This window comes from Stegostoma tigrinum, chromosome 10 (assembly GCF_030684315.1).
Source record: "Stegostoma tigrinum isolate sSteTig4 chromosome 10, sSteTig4.hap1, whole genome shotgun sequence".
NCBI lineage: Eukaryota > Metazoa > Chordata > Chondrichthyes > Orectolobiformes > Stegostomatidae > Stegostoma > Stegostoma tigrinum.
The window spans coordinates 32,380,043-32,402,630 of NC_081363.1; the positions used below are offsets into that span (position 1 = coordinate 32,380,043).

At 38.4% G+C, this 22,588-nt stretch overlaps 1 protein-coding gene across 6 annotated transcripts in view; it reads left to right on the forward strand.

Moving 5' to 3' along the window:
• LOC125455588 (TOG array regulator of axonemal microtubules protein 1) overlaps positions 1-22,588 on the forward strand; it is a 148,367-nt gene that overhangs the window by 111,661 nt on the left and 14,118 nt on the right. For 5 of the 6 annotated variants that reach the window (XM_048537740.2, XM_048537742.2, XM_048537743.2 and 2 more), the window contains exons 11-20: positions 3,546-3,711; positions 7,268-7,399; positions 8,484-8,640; positions 9,557-9,662; positions 10,017-10,252; positions 12,995-13,153; positions 14,436-14,562; positions 15,418-15,533; positions 16,682-16,883; positions 18,053-18,272. In XM_048537740.2, the coding sequence (XP_048393697.1) occupies positions 3,546-3,711; positions 7,268-7,399; positions 8,484-8,640; positions 9,557-9,662; positions 10,017-10,252; positions 12,995-13,153; positions 14,436-14,562; positions 15,418-15,533; positions 16,682-16,883; positions 18,053-18,272 (1,621 nt within the window). The remainder of the gene's footprint in view (positions 1-3,545; positions 3,712-7,267; positions 7,400-8,483; positions 8,641-9,556; positions 9,663-10,016; positions 10,253-12,994; positions 13,154-14,435; positions 14,563-15,417; positions 15,534-16,681; positions 16,884-18,052; positions 18,273-22,588) is intronic. The other variant, XM_048537744.2, reaches the window with a different exon arrangement.

A 22,588-nucleotide genomic window follows, 5' to 3' on the forward strand; every position in this document is an offset into this window, starting at 1 on the left:
GCTCAAACCTTTGAGATGCAGTAACCTAGTAGACTGGGCATTTTTCAAGACCAAAATGATGGCTTTATGACCATTCATGAATTTACTCAAAATATTGCAAAAAAAGCTCCGATCAGAGCAGCCATGATCCCACATTGCTCTTTTCCCCTAAACTCCAAACATGAGAATTTTGAATACTATTTCTGTGATTGAAGAGAAATCAATTTTATAACTGAAGTAGTCTTCTGCAGTACATCAGCTTTTCTGGGTTATAATTCTTACCTAAAAGTCATAAGGTTGCAAACCAGGCCCCATGGCACATGTCTCATCAGATGAATACTAAAAGATTGCTGTGTTGTCTGAGATACTTTCCTTCACTTGAAATGCTGATCTGGCACTGTATCCAATTAGGATAGTGGATAGTAAAATGAGACAAAACTAGTGATCTAGCCCACATTTCTCTCACTGAAACTAACCAAATTTTTTTCTTAATCCTGTTGGTTTTTGGGAGACTTATAATACACAAAATATTTACCCAAGTAACTGTAGCTGAACTTAAAGCAATTGATTGATTGAGACTTGTGACATGTTCTGAGCCATTGAGGTACAATTAGACTTGGACATAGTGCAGTGAGTACACTCGACTCTAAATCAGAATGATTTGGGTTCAAATTTCATGCCAGACACTTGAGCACAAAATCCATGAAATTGTCATTGAGGATTGCTGCAATCTGCCCCTCAAAGCCGATGTAAAGTAACTGACAGAAAACTTTGCCTAGGTTGTTTGGCCGATATTTGCCAATTTCAACTAACATTGCAAAGTACTGTTCATCTTGTCATTATCACATTGCTACTTGTAGTGTTTTGCTGTTTTCAAACTCACTGTTTAATCCTGAAAGGTATGAGGTGATTCGTTTTGGAAGAACAAATTTGAAAGCAGAATACAGGTTTAACGGAAAGATACTTGGCAGTGTGGAGGAGTAGAGGGATATTGGGGTTTCATGTCCACAGTTCCCTGAAAGCTGCCCTCCGGTGGATAGAGTTGCTAAGAAGGTGTATGGTGTGTTAGCTTTCATTAATAGAGGGATTGAGTTCAAGAGCCGTAAAGTTAGGCTCCAGCTTTGCAAAACCCTGGTTCGGCCACATCTGGAGTATTGTGTCCAGTTCTGGTCACCTCGTTACAGGAAAGATGTCGAGGTGTTGGAAAAGATGCAGAGAAGATTTACCAGGATGTTGCCTCGAATGGAGGGAAGGCCTTGCAAGGAAAGGTTGTGAGAGCTAGGACTTTTCTGTTTAGAACAATGAAGGATGAGAGGTGACTTGATAGAGGTGTACAAAATGATAGAGCTATAGATAGAGTAGACAGCCAGAGACTTTTTCCTAGGGTGGAGGTAGCTATTATGAGGGGGCATAGTATTAACATGAGTGGAGGTAGATATAATGGAGACGTAAGAGGTAGGCTCTTTTCTCAGAATGGTCGGGGCGTAGAATACATTGCTGGAGAGGTTAGTGGAGTCGGCCTCATTAGGGGCATTTAAGCAGCTATTAGATAGGCATATGGATGATTGTATAAGGTAGGGGTGGAGGTTAGATAGACCTTAGGTTTCGGGTAAAAATTCGGCAGAACATCGTGGGCCGAAGGGCCTGTACTGTTTTGTACAGTTCTATGTTCGCTGCTGCTTTTCATATATCACAACGGTGATGATGTTACAAAAACACTTGAGGAAGTAACCAAAAAGATTGATGAGGGCAGAGCAGTACACATTGTTTGCATGGACTGTATTGAAGCCTTTGACAAGGTTTTGCATGGTAGACTAGTTAGTTAATTTAAATCACTTGGGATTCAAGATGGCCTTGATTCAATGCAAAATTGGCTTGACGGTAGGAGACGGAGGGTTGTGGTGGAGAGTTGTTTTTTGAACTGGAGGCCTGTAACCAGTGGTGTTTCACAGGGATCGGTACTGGATCCACTTTTGTTTGTAACTTATGTAAACGATTTGATGAAAACATAGAAAGCATGGTTGGTAAGTTTGCCGATAACACCAAAATAGTTAGTATAACGGACAGAGAAGAAGGTTATTTAAGACTACAAAGACAACTTCATCAATTGAGTCAATGGACTGAGGAGTGGTGGATGGAGTTTAATTTGGATAAATGCAAGATATTATGTTTTGGTAAAACAAACAAGGGCAGGACCTTTACAATTAATAGTAGGGCCCTGGGTAGTGTGTTGTAGAACAGAGACAGCAAAGGGTTCAGATACATAATCCTTTGAATTTGCATCACAGGTATCTAGGGTAGTTAAGAAGACATCTAGCATATTTGCCTTCATGAGTCTCAGACTATTGAGCATAGAAGCTGGGACGTCATGTTCAGTTTATATGGGACATTGGTGAGGCCTCTTCTGGACTACTGTCTGCTGTTCTGGTTGCCCCGCATTAGAAGGGATATTATTAAAATGAAGAGGATTTAGAAAAGATTTACCAGGATGTTTTCGGGAATGGAGTATTTGAGTTATAAAAATAGGCTGGATGGGCTGCAACTTTTTTCACTGGAGCGCAGGAGTTTGAGGGGTGACCTCATAGAGATTTGTAAAATCATGAGGGGCATAGATAAGGTGAATAGCAAGAGTCTTTTGCTTATGGTGGGAGAGCTCAAAACTAGGGGGGCATATTTTTAAGGTGAGAGGGGAAAGTTTTAAACAAGGACATGAGGGGCAACCTTTTAACACAGTGGGTGGCTCGTTTGTGGAATAAACTCCCAGAGGAAATGGTGGATGCAGGTACAGTTACAACTTTTAAAAGACATTTGGATAAATACATGAGTAAGAAAAGCTTGGAGTGCTATGGACCAAACACAGGCAAGTGGGTGGGACTAGTTTGATTTGGGAACATGGTTGATGTTGACTAATTGGATGGTTCTGTTTCCATTCTGTATGATTCTAAATCATTTGGGATGTCCTGAGGTAGAAGGCGCTGCTGAAACCATATCTGGACTACTGCGAGAAGTTTTGGTCCCCTTATTTAAGAAACTACATTATTTCATTGGAGGATGATCCCCAATAGCGAGGGGTTGTCTTATGAGCAAAGACTAATCAGATTGGTAATTCACCCACAAGAATTTGGAACAATGTGAGGTGATCTCATTGAAACATATAAGATTCTTAGGAGCTTGATAGGGTAAGTGCTGAGATAATGTTTCCTCTCATGGGAGAGTCTAGGACCAGACAGCATTGTCTCAGATTAAAGGGGCACCAATTTAAAGCTGAGATGAGGAGGAATTTCTTCTCTCAAGGCCGAGTGTCTTTGGAAATCCTTGCCAAAGGGAAAGGGAGATGGGGAGGTAGAGTCCTTGTGTATATTTAAGGCTGACATGGATTCTTGATCAGTAGGGGAATCAGGAGTGAGGGAAAGAGCATGAAAGTAATAATGAGGAGTGTTGTCTTAGCCATGATTCTACTGAATGGCGAAGCATGTTCAACGACTGAATGGCCTGCTCTTGTTCTATTTCTTATGGTCTTACGGAGATTTGAAAAGTTGTGTATAATTAAAAATTTTTCTTTAAAGATCTCCATGTCAAAATCAGCTTGGGATAAAATGAAGCATTGGAAATACAAAGGAGGGCAACAGCATAATTCAGAGGAACAAGGTGATTTCAATGATAATGTAAAGAAGGAAGAACGATCACATGAAAGACTAAGGAGTATAGATCCGAGCAAAACACAAACGGAAAGTAAGATTACTGGATAGGTCAACTTCTGCTTTTTTGTAATTTGCAGCTTTTTTTTTAAGAAAGTATTACAAATTCTTGTTTTATCATTAGTTTACAAGCACTTCAAATATTCGATGCTCCATGCTCACTGTTTCATTGAGAATCCAACTTCTATGTTGTAACCAATATAGCTTCTAATTTCATTGGAAATTTATAAACAATTAATTCAAGTGCACAACTCACTTAAGTTTTTTTTTCCTGTAACCATGCACTTGTATATCTTAAAGCAACCGACTTGAACTTTGCATTCTTCACAATCTACAATTTCCTCCTCCCCTCACCATCCTTTGCCGGCTTCCCCGTAACTGCGTCCACCACTCCCCCAGGGAGTTTATTCCCAGACAAAAAAGTCACAGCCCATCCAGCCTATTTTTATAACTCAAATACTCCATTATCTGGTGTTCCTGCACTTCCTACAACATTTACCCCCACCATCATCACCACCATCACATTTGCTTTCTGGCTTCAGCCTAATGTGACAGGGTTTTCCACATCAAAGACAGCCTCTCTGCCCAACTGGTTGCTGCCGGGAAGAGTCAAAGAAACTAAACAGGACTGCTGGGAAATTAATTCCTGAGGGTTTCGCAACCGCCACGATTCTTATTTTTCATGATGATTTGCAGACTCTACTCTTTAAGTAACCTCACCAGCTTTTCTAATAGTAGCTTTTCTTCCAATCCCTGTAGAACTGTTGCCAGAGTTCTTAAGGATCTATCCTTGAATCACCTCATCTACAAGCTTCTCTTTGATCATGATATGATGACAGCTTCCACATTGCACCAAAGATACTGTGTTCCATCCTTTCGCTATCTCTATCCTGTTGGACTGCTTATCTGCTATCCCGTCTAACTAGCTCCAGATAAACATTGAGAATACCAAAGACATCAGTTTCATTTCTGCAATAAACTCCATGACTTAACCACGGATTTCCTCCTTGTACTACTTACTGTCTTAGCTTAAATCAGGCTTCTCACAAATAAGGCATCATGACCTTTCGATCACAGTGGACCTAATTCCATCTGTAATATTGGTTGTATCTTTCATGAGGTCAATCAGTCTTACAGATTAAAACTTATTCGAGACTTTGTCACCTTCACCTTACTATGATAATATTCACATTGTTAGCAACCTTTTTTGACTCATCTTTCCTCTGGCAATGGTACTGCAGGACTTGGAAGAACGACCACTCTCTTTTCTTCCTAGTCGATACAAACTTCTCCTTTCACCAACCCTTTATTTTGCAGCCTCTTCCACTCCCTAACCTACCCTCTTGCTAATTCTTTCACTCGCCAAACACACTGATCCCCTTTCCTGAATCTTCACTGTGAAATGAGCTGATTCAGAAATGATGCCTTGTCATTTCATGTGGCCCTACATCAGACCAGCATGAAATGACTTTAAACACAAGCCCATGATGCTAAACATATTCCAGTAACTGCCTACTTCTGTAAACCAGGACATTGTTAAACTAAGAAACATAGATACACAGAAGATAGGGCAGGAGGGGGCCATTTGGCCCTTTGAGCCTGCTCTGCCTTCATCACAACATGGTTGATCATCCAACTCAATAGCCTAATCCTGTTTTCTCCCCATAACCTTTGATCTCATTCACCCCAAGTGCTATATCTAGCCGCCTCTTGAATACAACCAATGCTTCAACTACTTCCTGTGGTAATGAATTCCGTAGGCTCAGCACTCTTTGGATGAAGAAATGTCTCTTCATCTCTATCCTTAATGTTCTACCCCAAATCCTCAGTCTGTGATCCCGGGTTCTGGACACACCCACCATCGGAAACATCCTCCCTGCATCTATCCTGTCTAGTCCTGTTAGAATTTCATAAGTCTCTATGTGATCCCCCCCCCCCTCATTCGTCTGTACTGTAGTAAAAACAATCCTAACCTAGTCAATATCTCCTCATATGTCAGTCCCACCGTCCCCAGCATCAGCCTGGTAAAACTTCACTTCACTTCATCAGAAAAGGAAACCAAAACTGCATTCAGTATTCTAAGTGCGGCCTCACCAAGGCCCTGCTGCTCCTGTCCTTGAAACCTCACGCAATGAAGGCCAACATATCGTTTGTCTTCTTCACTGCCTGCTGTGCCTACATACTTATATTCAGCAACTGATGCACAAGGACACCCAGGTCCCGCTGCACACTCTCTTGTCCCAATTTACAGTCCTTCAGGTAGTAACCCCCCTTCTCGTTTTTGCTTCCAAACTGAATAACCTCACATTTATCCAAATTATACTGCATCTGCTATTGATTTATTCACTAGCTGAGCCTACCGAGATTAAGGTAAAGCCTGTCCGCATCCTCGTAATAGTTCACCCTCCCACCTAACTTGGTATCATCTGCCAACTTTGAGACGTTATATTTACTTAATTCTCTCATATGTATTGTGAATAGTTGGGGTCCCAGCACCGATCCCTGTAGCATCCCACCAGTTACTGCCCGCCAATTTGAAAAAGACCTATAAATTCTTACACTTTGTTTGCTGACTGTCAACCAGTTTTCTATATGTCTCAATATACTTCCCCAAATCACATGCGCTTTAATCTTGCGCAATAATTTCTTCTGTGGGACTTTGTCAAAAGCTTTCTGAAAGACCAAATATACCATATCAACTGGCTCTCCTTTATCAACTGTACTAGTTACATCTTCATAGAAATCCAACAGATTTGGCAAGCATGATTTCCCCTTCATAAATCCATATTGACTCTGCCTGATCCTGCCATGACTTTCTAAATGCTCGGCTGTAAAGTCCTTGGTAAAAGATTCAAGAATTTTCCCCACTACCAATGTTAGATTTACTGGTTTATAATTCTCTGTTTTCTCTCTATATCCCTTTTTGAATACTGGACTGACATTAGCTACCCTCCAATCTACAGGGACTGTTCTAGAGTCTGTAAAATCCTGGAAGATGACCATCAATACATGCGGTATTTCTAGAGACATTCCTTCAGTACTTTGGGATGTAGATTATCAGGCACTGGGGATTTACCCACTTTCAATCCCATTTTCCCAGCACCATTTCCCTATTAATGTTGATTGCCTTCAATTCATCCTTCTCACTAAATCTTGCACTCTGCAACATTTCTGGCATCTGATTTGTGTCCTCTTTTGTGATAACAGCATCAAAGTGTGTATTCAGTTGCTGAGCCATTTCTTAGTCGAATATTATACATTCCCCTGTTTCTGCCTGTAGAGAACCTGCGTTTGTCTTCACCAATCTCTTTCTCTTCACATACCTGTTGAAACATTTATTGTAGACTTAGTGTTGCAGAGATTCTTGCCATAATTAAGTTTTTTTGGTCTTTATAAGGAGGTTTTTGATATGATTGCTAAATTTACAAATTAATGAGCTTCACATTGTGCTCTTGAGCACTTGTAACTTTTTTCCTTGTGAAAACAGAACCAAAATTATTGGACGTCTTTGGAGTATGACCTCTAAGTTTCCAAGTTTAAAATATTACTTCAGATTTTAACTTCTGAGAATATTTGTCTTTTTAATTTAGGTCTGAGCACCAGCAATGATACGTTCCTTAAGTTGAAATCCGATTCTTCATCTATAGAAATAGCAACTCTTGTTCCTTCACAACATAAGCACAGTACAAGGAAAAATCGAACTTCCAGCACATCAATCTCAGGTAAGAACAGTCTATTCAATTTACAAGGCTACCGGAATTGATCACTTCACATTTCTCAGCATTCAATTCCATCTGTTGTTGTCTCTTCATTCCTCTAAATGAAGTTATTTTAAAATTCTACTCCACTAACCTCACTAATTTTATAGAACAATTAAAAATTGTTTCCTGTGGTAAGACAGTCAGTGAGGAGCAAACACAGATCTAAGTTGACCTAAAAGAACCAGAGGCAATGTGAGAAAACATTGTTTTACCTGAGAAGTTGTTGTGATTTGGAAGGCATTAGCTAAAAAGTGGAGGAAGCAGATTAAATAGCAACATTCAAAAGAGAATTTAATGAATACTTGAAAGAGGAAAAAAAAATTACATGCACATGTAGAATGAGCAGAGGTATGCAATTAATCAGATAGCCATCCCAAAAGATCGACAGAGGAATGAAGGAACAAATTGCTTGTTCCATGTTATATTGTCTTATGATGGCAGGAAAATAATTTAAGCAATTTGGAAACTGCTACCTTACCTCTGCCACCTAGAGGTACAGCAGATGTACAGGAGACTACCCATGAGTAAGATCCCTTCTGAGCCACACAATATTCTGACTTAATGCTGCATTGACAGCCCTTTACTATCCTGGAATTCCTTCCCTAACTGCACTACGTGGACTACAGCAGTTCAAGAAGGCAACTCAACGCCACTTCCTCCAGGACAATTAGGAATGGGCAATAGGTATTGGCTGAACAACATCCATACCTCATGAAGGATTTGTTTTTAAAATAATCTAGGCCTTCTCCTCAAAATCAGAAGAATTCCACAGGAAAATTTATTTAAAAAAGCTGCAGAGGACCAAAATAATTTTCAGAATGACTTCTTTCAACCTTACATCATTTTTCTGAAAGCTTGAAGCTTCTTTAGCAACAAGTGTATTTTAGTGTTTATTGTAAAATAGAATACTTCCGTCATTCTTAAGTTTTGTACAGGTCCTTGAGGTTTGAATCATTTAAAACTGTATCCAAAGTTGTTGTTTGCAAGTGAGGTGAACAAATCAATGTGAATTTACAGAAAAACTTTCTTCTACTTCATCTAATAGGAGGAGAGAATACTCCATTTCCTAGATCTTCACGCAGGGATCAAACACCTGCAGTTTTGCCTAGTCCAGAGGTGGTAGATCTTGCTGAATTAAGACCCTTCTCCAAACCAGACCTTGCACTCTCAGAGGCTCTTAAACTATTATCCGACGAAGACTGGTATAGATTCCTTCATTTCTTTTTTTTCATTGATGTCAGAATTCTCTGTATTGAGGTTACGTGGGGATCTAAATCATATCAGCCAAGCTTTCCTATTGAATGAAACAGTGAGACAAAGGAGTAGAAATAGGTCATTCAAAGCATCAAGTCAGCTCCTCTATTCAGTGAAATAATTGGCTCAGGTGATCATCTGCAATTCCTCTTTCTAGTCTTATAATCCTTGATTCTCTTACTGATTTAAAAATCTGCTTACCTCAACCTTGGTCGGTAAATATATACAAGGCTGAGATGTACAGATTTTTAAGCAGTAAGAGAATCAAGTGTTGCAGGGATAAGGCATTAAAGTGGAGTTGATAATTATCAGATCAGCCATTATCTCAATGAATGTCCTACTTTTGCTCTTATATCTTATGGCCCACATTAAAGCTGATGAGATAAGCATAATTTTAGACATCTGTAACCAATTTACAAGTGGTCAGCTGAGTAAGATATCCTTATCTTCATATATGATCTATGGTTTTATTTAAAATCCATACCATTCACTTTTTAAAGTATGTATGTTACTATATCTATGATTTGCTTGTGACTTCTTAAATGTTATAACCAATGAAATCCATTCCATGAGATTTCCAAGGAAATTGGAAGAACTATGCATTAAAGTGGCATGACAAATGATCTGGTAGCACCTCAGAATTCTGAGGAATGCATTTTATTTTAAATAGAATGTGTGTAGTTGATACAAGAAGTACTAATTTCCATGCGACCACCCCACTTAGATTTTCTTTGATTAAACATTGCGTGAGAAGGTATTGGATCGGATTGTATTTTGGAATATTTCTGGTTTCCTTGTGGTGCTCATAGTTACTTAAAACTTCATGTTTAATATGACTAATTCACTTCTTGTATGCTTTCACAGGGAGAAGAAAATTGAAGGTATCAATTGTATTCAATGTCTGTCCACATACCATTCAGATGTATTAATAGAAAGACTTCACGAGGCTGTCTTTGCTGTTGTTCAAGAGGTTATTATTTTAATGCATTTTCATGAGAATTTAATAACCATACTGTCTGTATTTAATAATGGATGGTACCAGCATAAATGATGTTCAAGTAAATTTTAGAATATAAAAAAAGGCTGTAATGTGAATATGACCATTAAGTAATAAAAAGGATAATATCACAGGAAACAGTAGAGACTTAGCAGAAATCAAAAATAGTTATTTCACTTTGATATTTATCAGGGAGATTGAACAGCAAGATTGAATGATGAAATGAGTCCTAAAATAAGTGCATTTAAAATAAGAATGGGAATGTATTGAGCAAACAGAAAAGAGAACAAAGCCCTAAAATTAACTCTGTATACTTCCCATTTACAGGTGAAAAACCTACGCTCTAGTGTTTCACGAGTAGCGGTTCTCTGCTTAGGAGACATGTTCACAGCGTTCAAAAAGAATATGGATCAGGAGTTGGACAATACTGTTAAAATTCTTCTGCATAAAGCAAGTGAATCTAATGCCTTCATAAGAGAAGATGTGGACAAAGCACTAAATGCAATGGTCAAGAATGTAACTCCAGCACGGGCACTTTCATCTTTAATAAATGGTGGACTGAAGTAAATACAACATTTACTTTCCTGCTAAATACACCTCTTGAAATATTATTTATATGTTTAGGCATTTCCTTTTATTCTTGATGATTCTAATTAATATGCTTTCACAGAGATTAAAAGGGATGATTGTAAACATTAAATAGTATTTTATGTTTTATTTGTTTTGATCTGTACAATAGACTAACTTTTTAATCGATTTAAAAGGAAAAGAAAATGAAATGGTACGTCATTTCCCTAGTGCAGGAATTTTTCCAATTTCATAGCACATGGCTAACAAGACAAACATAGAAAATAGAAGCAGGAGTAGACCATTCAGCCCTTCAAGCCCGGGCACTCAGCTGATTATCCAACTCAATAACATGCTCCCACTATTCCCTCATATCCTTAGATTCCTTTAATCCTGAATGCTATATCCAATTCTTTCTTGAAATCTCACAATGTTTTAGTCTTGACTGTTTTCAATGGTAACACTTTCCATAGACTCACCACTCTCTGGGTGAAAAAATTTCTCTTTACCTCAATCCTGATTGGCTTACCCCATATCCTTACACTGTCAGACCTGATCGCAAGTATGGTGGCTCAGTGGTTAGCACTGCCCTTCACAGTACCAGAGACCCAGGTTCAGTTCCACCCTTGGACGACTGTGTGGAGCTTTCACATTCTCCTCATGTCTGCATGGTTTTACTCCAGGTGCTCTGGCTTCCTCCCTTGGTCCAAAGTTTTGTAGGTTAGGTGGATTGGCTATTGGAAGTTCGGAGCTACAGGGCTAGGGTAGGGGATGGCTCTGGATGGGATGCTGTTTATGAGATCATGGGTCCAATGGCCTGGTTCCACACTGTAGGGATTCTATGGTTCCAAACTCCCCTATCATCAGGAACATCTTTCTGGCATCTACCCTTTCCAGTCTGTTAGGACTTTATAGGTTTCTATGAGATCCTCCCTCATTCTTCTGAACCAAAGCAAGTATAATTGTAATCCATTTAACTTCTTATACATCAGTCCCACCATCCCAGGAATCTGTCTGGTAAACCTTTGCTGAGGTCACTCTATGGAGCATGTCGTCATTTCCAATTAGCACTAGAACAGTTTTTCAGCCTTAATATTAGATCGTTAATTAAAAGTTATTGAATTAGTTTAAATTTTTAATTAGGTTTGAATAAAGTCTTTTCTTAAAACAAAATAGAGTATTTTACTGAAACAGCTCTTTCTTTTTAAAAAAAAAATCAAGTTATCCACATGGCTACTGCATTCATCAGCTGAGATTTTTTTTTAAAATGTCACAATTTTTATGCTACCAATAAAGCTGGCATTTCTTTACTGAAAACACTTGGTACAGCTGAGTGTGCTGCTATTTCAAGTGCCCAAGAAGATTAACCATTTTGGTATGACCAGTGCTTCATGGTAATTTTTAATTAACTCGGATTCTGCAGCTGCCACAATATGATCCGCACTTGTGATCTCTGCATTAGTTTTGGTCCTTTTGAATTCTAGTCCAGTTATGAGACAGCTACTCTAATGTGTATAATAAACGCAAATATTGTTTTCAAGCAGGAGAGAAAAATCAAGGGTGGAACTTGGTATGTGGAAGCTGAAAGTTGGACTGTAAATTTTGGTATTCTCTGTATGTTCCTTCTGTAGTATTAGGTTACAAGAAGAAAAGGAAAGTAAATTATCACGTTCAGTATCTTAACCAACGTCTGTCTATCGTGAGTTGGGAACCTGTGTTTGACACGTCCTGTAAGTTCACATTCAGGAGAGGCCTCTGATTAATCTATCCTATTTATCAGTTGCACAATTTGATAATATATGTTGTCAAATGTGTCCCTTTGGGTGGCCAGTATTTTAGAGAGTAGATTTGCATCTACTGTTTTCCCACACAGAGTTTCTGATATAATGGGGTGGTGCCACATAGAAGAAACCTACATCTAACAAGGTGGATAAATAAAGCTTTTCTTTGCTCATGTTTATTCCATCCTATCTCACTAATGTACATTTTGCGTGAATAAAGCTTTTCTAAAAAATAAAATCTTTATTTTGATGTCAGTTTATGAAAAAATAAAAATTGCCATAGTCGCAGAAGACCTTAAATTGCTGTCTTAGAGAGAGAGAGAGAGAGAGAGAAAGAGAGAAAGAGGAAGATGACTAATCTGAGTTTAACCCAAAGGTCACCATGCCTTGGGAGAGTTGAGAAGGCAAGGCCATCATTGTGACTTCAGACCAAATTGGAATTGGACCCACGCTGTTAACATCACTTGACATCATAAATCAGCTTAGACAAACAGAAGGCTGGAAGAACACAGCAGTCAGCATTTCGGGTATTACCCTTCTGTGGGACTAGATCTAGTCTTACAAAGGGTAATACCCAAAATGTTGACTGCTCCTTTCCTCCAGATGCTGTGTTCTTCCAGCCTCCTGTTTTATCTACCTTGGATTCCAGCATCTGCAGTTTTTATTTATCTCTATCATAAACCAGGTATCCAGTCAACTGGGCCTTTGGCCCAAACTGAACATAGCTGTGCAAAGGAGTCATTTGGTAGTTAGAAGAAACTGTCATTGCTCATTCCAATTTCCAATGTCGTTTCTCTGCCCTGTCGTCAGCTCTAAAAGGTCATGCTTCCTTGGTGACTGGTTGATATTATAGTTAATAAGATTTACCAACTGATAATTTAGTTTACTTGCTTGCGATTCAAATTCATTTTTGTTTTTAACAGATCTTTAATAGTATCTTTTGTTAATTTTGTTCAGCCATCTCAATGCTGTGGTCAGAAAATGCACAGCACAGCATCTTGTCAATGTAGTGGAGCGAATGGGAGCAGGACGACTTTTATCTGGAATTAAAGACATAACTGATCGGATTGTACATGCAGTAGCAAAATTTGCACAGGATGGTTCTCAAGAGACTAGGCAAGTAAATGCCTTTTAATAATAACTTTCATCGAACAATGTACTGATTTAATTTGCAGACTAAGAGATCTGGGAATAATTTAGTTTTTCCCAGGATGCTAATTTTTTTACAGAGGAGTACAGCATAAAGCCACCCATTGCATTATCATGACATTGTGGAGCCATAATTAGTAATTCTTGGATGAGAAGGACCTTAGAGATGGGGAGGGCATCTGTGTCTTCGCTTATACTGAGGTCCAGACACACTGATTGTTTCTTTTCATCTGCCACTCTATTCCTTCATTCTCACTCATGCATCCAGCATCTCCTTAAATGTCAGTGCTACCTGTTTCAATCATTCCCTTGGCACTTACATCACACTTTAAATAACTGCCTTCTAAACACCTTATTTGTTCCTATGGTACCGATCCTGTTCTATTATAACTTTGACCTTTTGTTGTCCAATTGTTCACAAGTGAAACAGTCCCCATGTTCACCCTTTTGAACCTTTTTATTATATTGACTCCTAAGAAATCTTCTACTCTGCTCAATTTTCTTCCTGACTGTTACACCCTTTTAATCCTGGTAACATCTTGTAATTTATTTTTCCCCTGCTCTTCACCTGTGTTTTAATAAGCATTGTAGAGGTCGGAGACCAGAACTGTGCAAAAAAAATAGTGGAAGTGGACTTCTATGAAAATAATAACTAAGCCAAACAGACCGGAAGTAGATGAACAAGACAAAAGTAATCAAATTAAATGTTAGTGAGGTTAATAGTTTCAAATAGGGGGGAAAGAAATTCTAAATTTTTAATCTTCCTCTTATGTTTTGATGAACAAATATTGCCATTCAAGATTAATATTCAATGTTCTATGACTTAATCTTGCACCAATATCCCTGCTAAATATTTTTCATCATGTGTGGTTCATCAAATTAAATGCATTGTACCTTTATATTTTTACTTGACCACATCCAATTTCTTTAGGCAACTGATGAGTGCCACAGCTTACCTGGCACTCTAGAAGGATCTTTCAGTCTCGTAAAATGCAATTTAATAGCTTGTCTGCTGGTCAGGTTTTTGTTTTAAAAAAGCAAAACATTTTTTCTCAGGTTAAAGCCTGAGTATATCAGTAGGATACCCCACCATTTATGTTTCATTTTTATCAATAAATCATAACACAATTGGGATTCTAATTATAGTTTGTTATCCCTGGGCTACACACCTATTAATTTGCTATTTAAGATATTGAAACATTATAATTCAATTTTTGTAGACATGCATTGACCTTTTTATGTTTTGCAGATACTATGGACGCAAGATGTTGTTTATTATGATGTCACACCATGATTTTGACAAAGTTCTTGAAAAACATTTGCCACCCAGAGACTTGCCTTACATTCGAGATACTGTAAATAATCTTCGACAAAAGGTACAATAGAGTTGACATTTAAACAACCCAGTCAATAGTTTGCTCAGTTTCAATGCAGACATTTTAAAATCTTTGCTGCCACATTGAAAAATTTGTGCTTTTGCTTTAAAGATTTATTTTGCATTGCTAGTTGTTTGTATTTTTGATACCTTGATATATTAAATTTAGCCATCTTGATTTCAATTCTGTTAGTATAGAAAAAATTCTCATTTGTCTCAGGTACAGGTTACGTTGATTATTTTATAAATGCATTGGGAGAGATCTTCCACAGAGCATTTCTGAAGCAGGACTCCAATCATCAGTTATTTGAATGTTGGAAAGCACATAGGCAGTTCATTATGTGAATTTCAACGTGATTTGTTGAGGCTTATTCCTAGGAGGAAGGGTGTCTGGGACCCCCAGGTCTTATCTACCATACCTATCTCCAGACGCTTCTCTAGTCTCTCCTCTGGAGTCTGATTGTTGTTATTGTTATTAATCTTGTAGGCTCCTAAGGCCAACTTTGTCTACAACATCATGTTGTTGAGCGTAACCAGGGGTACTGAGGTCACAAGGCATTCAAGCACTGATAAGGGCTCAGAGGTTGTTGTCAGTTCAGCTGTGCATGCACTTAGCTGCCTGGCTGTGTATCTGCTGCATCAGCATTTTAGCTGAGGATTCAATTTAACTCCAAAACCTTTGTTAATATAAGTAAGCAAGAATAGATGAACTGTACTTACTTAAACTAACTAAATCCCCTCAGTCCTTTCTAATGTAATTACATAACTCTGCTTAAGACTTCTATTGAACATATTCATTTTCTTCCTCAGTCAATTGTAATGGGGGTAACCCATATCTAATACTTTCCCCTTACAGGGCCTTGGAGAAATGCCATTAGAAACACCTTCAGCAAAAGGCAGGCGATATCCTGCTAGCGGAGGGAGCATGCGCGGCTCATCTAGCTCCAGGGAAATACAAAGTTTAACAGGAAGGTATTAGCAAATTTACTGCATAGTTAATCGATAGGTAATTATTTGCAAAAAGAACTTAATAATGTTTCAGCTGGATTTCTAGTTTTTTCAACTTTATGGATTTTATAAGTTTATAATTTAAATACAATGTACAGAATAGATAATGTCGAATCATTATTATAATCTGCAACATAAGTATATGCAAGTTACATTCTTTATTTTGCTAGTTACCAGAGACTGATATAATGCTAACTAATTTGGGTTATTTTTAATATCTATAATTGTATATCTTAAGATGATGTTTCTTTTGATTGTAAAATGCTAGATGGTACAAAACTCTGCCCAGCAGGACCTCCCAACTAGTCTGGGTTTTCTTTGCTTGCTCTTTTTTTCTCATTTCTTTCCAACCTGTTTCAAAAAATCTATTTATTTATCTTTAGGATGCTCTATACTTAACACACATAATGTTTGAAATTTGAGAACTTTCAAAAATTGACAATACTGTGTTTTCATTGTTACAGACCTACTGATTGCAAAAAAGTAGAACTCATTTCTATTGTACCGTCATAATAGAAGTAAAACAGAAGTTGTAACCATGGTAATACAGAAGAAATAATATATTCCAGAAAGAAACTAAAAACCTTTTTTCAACTAGCTGCTTTATACAACAATATAATTTTAAAAATCTAATCACAATTATTTGCCTGTGGGCTAATTTATTTATACAACAATATAATTTTAAAAATCTAATCACAATTATTTGCCTGTGGGCTAATTTATTTTTAAGTTTCACTTCATGGCTTTGTTGTAGCTCTCAGTTCAATTTCTATTACTTTATTCATATCAGCCTTCAGTTCATTCAACACTAATAAATATGCTTCTTAAGTACAACTGAGTACAAATAGACTTCACAATTATTTTTATAGCTATGTAACAGTTTGCACCATTAAAGACAGTCAGATAAGTCTTTAATCTCAAATCCACATCAAAATGTATGAGTGAAAATGGGCGAATATTATTTTGCTTACACACATTTTTAAGAAGTATGTTTCCCTAAATAACTGTTGTACGATGTGTTTGAGCAGAGCTTTGTTGAATTTTGATTTTTTTAAGAGAAAATGGACTTCCAGTATGCAGTTATAATTGTGAAATAAAATGTAATCATACAGGGACACCACAGAAGGAGCGCTGCATTTGCGTGATTATACATGGAGACCATCTCCACGAAACTTGATAGAAAATGAAGAATATCTCAAGGAAATTACAGGCCTATTGGGTGCAAAGGACTTTCGGGATCGTAGCCGAGGGATCGAGCAATTATTAACAGATTGTCAAAATAACCAAGATCTTGTTATAGTCAATATTATTAAGGTAATACTGAAACAGTAAATTGAAATATCGCCATGATAAATAAATAACACTGAACAATCAATTTAGCTATTGAGGCTTTGTAGAGTTTGTGATATTGAGGTTGTTTTTCAATGAACCACTTCTTATTTAAATAAAAAGTAGATTAAATAATTTACTTATGAAATATCAGTGCTGCCAATTAAATTGTTCAGTTGTTACATCATTTTGCTATCATTACCTGAGAGTTTGTCATAAGTACCCCTTAATGGCACCATCTCTCCTTTTTTTAAAATTATTTGGTCTGGAGCACACTTTATAATTTTATACTTGTGAATGACTTAACTTTTTAGCTTTATTTTCCCTTACAAATCGTATCCATGGCTTTTCATTCTACTCTGTATTTTCTGTTTATTTTCTTTAATTTCAATTTTGCACTTCTCTTACTCGTCTATGGCATGTCGTGACTAACTACTTTGTATGTTCTCACATGATAGACTTCTCCATTCTTATTTGCTTTTTTTCTAATTTATTGCTTTGTTTTATATGCATTATTCTTGATTTTTATTTAAACCGTATTCTACATGATTGCTAGTTTCCTAGATGTTCTTAAATATTTATCGTTGATCTTCGGCTACATTTTCCATTACTACATCTGTTGTGCTTTTTTTTAAACAAAATATTCTTCACATTGTAAACTTTTCATTTCCTATGCTCATTTTTGGCAGTTTGGAGTTAGCTAAGTGTTTCCATGTTTTGTAATCTGTATCCTTTACTCACTCTGTCTTGCATTAGTTTTCATAAATCTCATCTTTTTTCAAGTACAGGTGGTCTGTATAATATCCTGATTAATGTGATCTGTTCCTTCCTGTCTTTAATTTCATTCCACGTTTCGAGCTTTTTTCTAGTTATTTCTGTTTCTCAATTGACATTTTTATCTTTAATCAGTGCGTTTATCCCAACCCTTTTTTTCTGTACTTTTTCTGATTGTTATAACATGTAGTATTCAGGTAGTCTTTCTATTTGTCTCGCTATGTTTCAGTAACAATGTTTTACTATATCAAATCCAAGCCCAATCTAATCGTGACATGTTTAATGTAAACTGAAAAAATAAGATCCATTAGTAATCTGCTTTGCTAAACTAGGACTTGAAAATGATCATATTAAAATATATGTAAAAATTTCCTCTCCAGATCTTTGATGCTTTCAAACCTCGATTGCATGATTTCAACAGCAAGGTAAATCAGATGGCATTAGAAACCATGCAGAAAATGATTCCTTTATTGAAGGATAATCTGGCTCAGGTGTTGAACATTCTTTTCCCTGCCATTGTCGACAACAATCTGAATTCCAAGAATCTTGGGATTTATAATGCTGCTATCAGTGTTATTCACACCCTTGTTCAACATATAGGTATGTAGAAATAACTGAAATAATTATTTCAAGATATTCTGTCCAGTAACAAAACTATGTTTGTTTATATTGAGGTCTACAAAATCATGAGGGGTATAGACAAGGTGGATAGCAAGAAGCTTTTTCCAAGAGTGGGGCACTCAATTGCTAGGAGTCATGAGTTCAAACTGAGAGGAGGAAAGTTTATGGGAGATATGCATGGGAGGTTCTTTACATAGAGGGTAGTGGGTGCCTGGAACACGTTGCCAGCGGACATGGTAGACGCAGACATGATAGTGTCTTTTAAGATATATCTGGGCAGGTACATTGACAGGCAGGCAGCAAAGGGATACAGACCCTTAGAAAATAGGTGATAGGTTTAGACAGAGGATCTCGATTGGCGCAGGCTTGGAGGGCCGAAAGGCCTGTTCCTGTGCTGTAATTTTCCTTGTTCTTTGTTCTATATTGTTGTTGGTCCCTAGTAATGTACATACATGTTTGGGTATAATGATAGACAAAGATTTAACACAACAGGAAAACAGTTGCTTTTAAAAAAAGCAGACCGAAGTGTAATTATTCAGCAACATGATTAAGATAATAGCTGGATCATATTTTAATTTTTAAATTAGAGTACAATGTTGAAAATAGACCAAAAGTTATGTTCAAATGTGTACCTATCAGAAATTAAGTGATTTCTGCATCAGTGACAGGGAAGATATATTAATACTGGAACATAGAAAATGGGAGCAGGAATAAGCCACTTGGCTCTTCAAACCTATTATGCCATTTGTTAAGATAATGGCTGATCATTCATCTCTACCCTGTTGCCACTTAGTCGTTTTGATTCCTTTAACCCTAAAACATGTACCTAACTCTTTCTTAAAAATATTCAAAAGTTTAGCCTCTTCTTTCTGTGGCAGAGAATTCCACAAGCTGACCAATCTATGGGGAAGAAATTTCCCTCATCTCAGTCTTAAATGAGCTACCCCGTATCTTTAAACTGCGTTCCCTCGTTCTAAGCTCCCCAGTTATTAGGAACAGTCCTGTTAGAATTTAATAGGTTTCCATGAGATTCCAAACCCATCTTTCTTATAAACCCCAGTCAACAGTCGCCTTTACCAATCCAGTCTTATCTTAATACATCAGTCCTGCCCCCAGGAATCAGTCTGTTGCACCCCTCCATAGCCAAACGTCCTTCCCCAGATAAAGTGACTAAAACTGGATACAGTTACCCTGGAAGTAGTCTCACCAAGGCCCTTGATGTCCTTGTTCCTGTACTGTAATCCTCTCACAGTGAGGGCCAACATGCCACTTGCCTTCTTTACTTCCTGCTATATCTGCATGCTTACTTTCAGTGACTGGTGTACAGGTTTCACCGCACCTCCTCTCCATTCGCAATCAATCGTCATTTAGATAGGAATCTGCCTGCCTGTTTTTGCTACCAAAATAGTAACCTCCCATTTATCCACATTGTACTTCATCTGCCATGCATTTGCCCACTCACTTAATTTTTCCAAATCACATTGAAGTATCTGTATCCTCCTCACAGTTTACCTTGTCACCCAGCTTATGACAATTGCAAATTTGAAGATATTACATTTATTTCATTTAATTAAATCATTGACATATATACTGTGAATAGCTGGGCAAGCAGTGATCTCTGTAGTTCCTCACTGGCTACTGGCTGATACTCAGAAAATGACCTCTTTATCCTTAGTTTCTTTCCTGTCTGGCAGCCACTTTTCTAGCTTTGCCAGTATTTTAAGCCCAATCCCATGGGATTTAACTGTACATGTTCATTTCTTATGTGAGACCTTATTGAAATCCTTCTGAAAATCCAAGTAAACAACATCTGAATGATGACAGATAGGAAACGGGGATGGTGCAACAAAATCTGAATGTCCTTGTATACCAGTTGCTGAAAGCAAGCATGCAGGAGGGGAAAGTAAATAGTTTGTTGGTCTTCACCGCGTTAAGATTTGAGTACGGGAACAAGGAAGTCTTGCTGCAGTTGTACAGGGCATTGGTGAGATCACACCTGGAACACCATGTGTAGTCTTGGTCTCCTTTTCTGAGGGAGTGTCTCTGACTATGAAGGGAATGCAGAAAAAATTAACTAGACTGATGCTGGGATGACAGGACAGGTTTATGAAGACAGACTGGGTCAGTTAGGACAGCATTCACTGGTGATTAGCACAATAAAGGGGGAGGTCTATTAGAAACCTGTAAAATTCTAACAGACTAGACAGGGCGCATCAGGAAAAAGATTCCCAATGACTGAGGAGTTCAGAATCAGAGGTTTTTCACATAGACAGCATTGATGAGCTTGTGGAAATCTCAGACTTAGAAAATGGTTGAGGCTGAAACATTATAAGAAGGAGTTAAATGCAGGCTAAAGGGATCAAAGGGTATGTGGAGAAAGCAGACACAGGGTACTGCGTTAGATAAGCAGCGATGAACAAATTGAATGGCAGAGCAAGCTTGAAGGACTAAATGGATTCCTGCTCCTATTTTCTCTATTGCCCTTGTTTGCTATGGTTGGTCACCATTTGCATCTTTTTAAATTAAAATTGTTAACCCTGAATTAGGCTAGGATTTCTGTTCCTGATTTTTATAGATTCTTGCCAACAGTGCATTGTATCATCCATGGTAAGACATTTTGCCAACACTTAACGTTGCAATCTGTGAAGTAATATTGAACAACAGGCAATTAAGAAAGAAAGAAAGGCATGGTGGCTCAATGGTTAGCACTGCTGCCTCACAGTGCTAGGGAACCGGGTTTGATTCCACCCTCAGGTGACTGCTTGGAGTTTGCATATTCTCTCCATGGGTTTTCTCTGGGTGCTCCAGTTTCCTCCTAGTCCAAAGATGTGCAGGCTAGGTGTGTAGGCCATGCTAAGTTGCCCGTAGTGTTCAGGGATGTGTAGATTAGGTGGGTTATGCAGAATGGGTCTAGGTGGGATGCTCTGAGGTTCAGTGTGGACTTGTTGGGCTGATGTGCCTGTTTCCAAACTGTAGGGATTCTATGAATTTACTTTCAATCTAGCCTACTATATTTGCTGCTCACAATGTGGTCTTCTTTACATTGGTGAGACCAAAAGCAGACGGGTGATTGCTTTGCAGAACATCTGCTCTGAACGTACAAATGACCTCAATATTCCAGTTGTTTAGCATTTCAATAAACCACTTTACTCCCATACTATAATTTCCCATCTGGACTTGCTGCAGTCTTCTAAGAAACATGACACAAACTCAAGGTACAGGGTCTAGGCCCGAAACGTCAGCTTTTGTGCTCCTAAGATGCTGCTTGGCCTGCTGTGTTCATCCAGCTCCACACTTTGTTATCTCAGATTCTCCAGCATCTGCAGTTCCCATTATCTCAAGCTACAAAACCTCAGTTTCTGCTTAGGCACGTTGCAGCCTGTAGGACTCAATATTGAATTGCACATCTTCAGAGCATGACCTCTGTCTTCAATTTTCCCTGCAGACCTTCCCCTCCCAAAATTCATGGTGTATTTTGTTTGTTTGTGTGTTGTTGACTTTACTGTCAGCAGACTGACCTATTTTCTCATGTTCACGTTTCGTTTATCCCCATATTACATCTCCATTTCTCCTTCACTACCATTAACAACCTTTTTGTCTTTTGCTTGGGTATCCTCACCATCTGTTCCATGTACTCCTCCTCACTGCCATCTAATCCTTTCCGTCTGTCTGCAGCATAAAAAAAACACCATTTTGCAACCCCTTTAAGTTCCAAATAAGAGTTATGTTGAATTTGAAACACTACCTCTGTTTCTCCCTCCAGTGATGCTGACCGCCCTAAGAGGATCCCCCTCATTCTCACACAACACCCTACCAACCTCCGGATACAACGCATCATCCTCCGACACTTCCGCCATTTACAATCCGACCCCACCACCCAAGACATTTTACCATCCCCACCCCTGTTTGCTTTCCGGAGAGACCACTCTCTCCGTGACTCCCTTGTTCGCTCCACACTGCCCTCCAACCCCACCACACCCGGCACCTTCCCCTGCAACCGCAGGAAATGCTACACTTGCCCCCACACCTCCTCCCTCACCCCTATCCCAGGCCCCAAGATGACATTCCACATTAAGCAGAGGTTCACCTGCACATCTGCCAATGTGGTATACTGCATCCACTGTACCTGGTGCGGCTTCCTCTACATTGGGGAAACCAAGCGGAGGCTTGGGGACCGCTTTGCAGAACACCTCCGCTCAGTTCGCAACAAACAACTGCACCTCCCAGTCGCAAACCATTTCCACTCCCCCTCCCATTCTCTAGATGACATGTCCATCATGGGCCTCCTGCACTGC